This window comes from Opisthorchis viverrini (assembly GCF_000715545.1).
Source record: "Opisthorchis viverrini unplaced genomic scaffold opera_v5_7616, whole genome shotgun sequence".
Lineage (NCBI taxonomy): Eukaryota > Metazoa > Platyhelminthes > Trematoda > Opisthorchiida > Opisthorchiidae > Opisthorchis > Opisthorchis viverrini.
Genome location: NW_008761109.1, coordinates 1 through 645, shown reverse-complemented (window position 1 = coordinate 645; position 645 = coordinate 1). Strand labels below are relative to the sequence as shown.

Below are 645 nucleotides of genomic sequence, written 5' to 3'. Positions count from 1 at the left end.
TATGATTGGTGGAAAATTGGGGACCGAGTATACGAGGTTAGTTCGAACAGGGGTGAAATCGTTAGTGGGCGTTCTCAGACATTTCAGCAACTTTGCCGGTGGTATCCAGAGGTCAACAACTGACAAAAACGTATACTGACTCACACAAAATAATCCATCGTCGGAACAGTTGAATAGTCAGCTGGCAGTCTCTTTGAAATGCTGAAATCAATCTAAACTACCAGGTCACTCCGGCACTTCCGTACACCGACTATACATGGTACTTGGGAGCAGCCCGATGAAACCAACTCACTTTCTTATGTATAGGCTTTTTTGTCTCTCCATATAGCTTGACGTGTTCTATTTATTCATACCTGAACTATGCTGATATCAAACGACCGAAGTCACTTTTGTCCAGGAGCATTATAGTGTGGGATTAGCAACTGTTCCGATGAGTTATGGGAAGCCCCAGGCATGGAAATATTGCGGTCTGTGCAGCAAGCAGGTTACGTCGACTGTGTTTGTCGGTGGTTGTGGCGTCGGTCGGATCTTTGGATTGCACACGGGACTTTGAACGTTTGCAATGGATTCAAGGTTACGTATGACGTCGCCGGTGGACCTGCAATTCGTACGCATGGATGTGGTCTCTACGGATGGTGCGTGATT

The 645-nt window shown here is 46.4% G+C and overlaps 1 protein-coding gene across 1 annotated transcript; it reads left to right on the top strand.

The window, feature by feature from the left end:
• Nucleotides 1-453: 453 nt before the first annotated feature.
• On the top strand, nt 454-633 carry T265_16216 (hypothetical protein; the record flags this gene model as incomplete). The annotated part of the gene is made up of 1 exon (XM_009179775.1): nt 454-633. A coding segment is annotated over one exon (180 nt), but the record flags the coding sequence as incomplete, so codon positions are not given.
• Between the last annotated feature and the right edge of the window lie 12 nt (nt 634-645).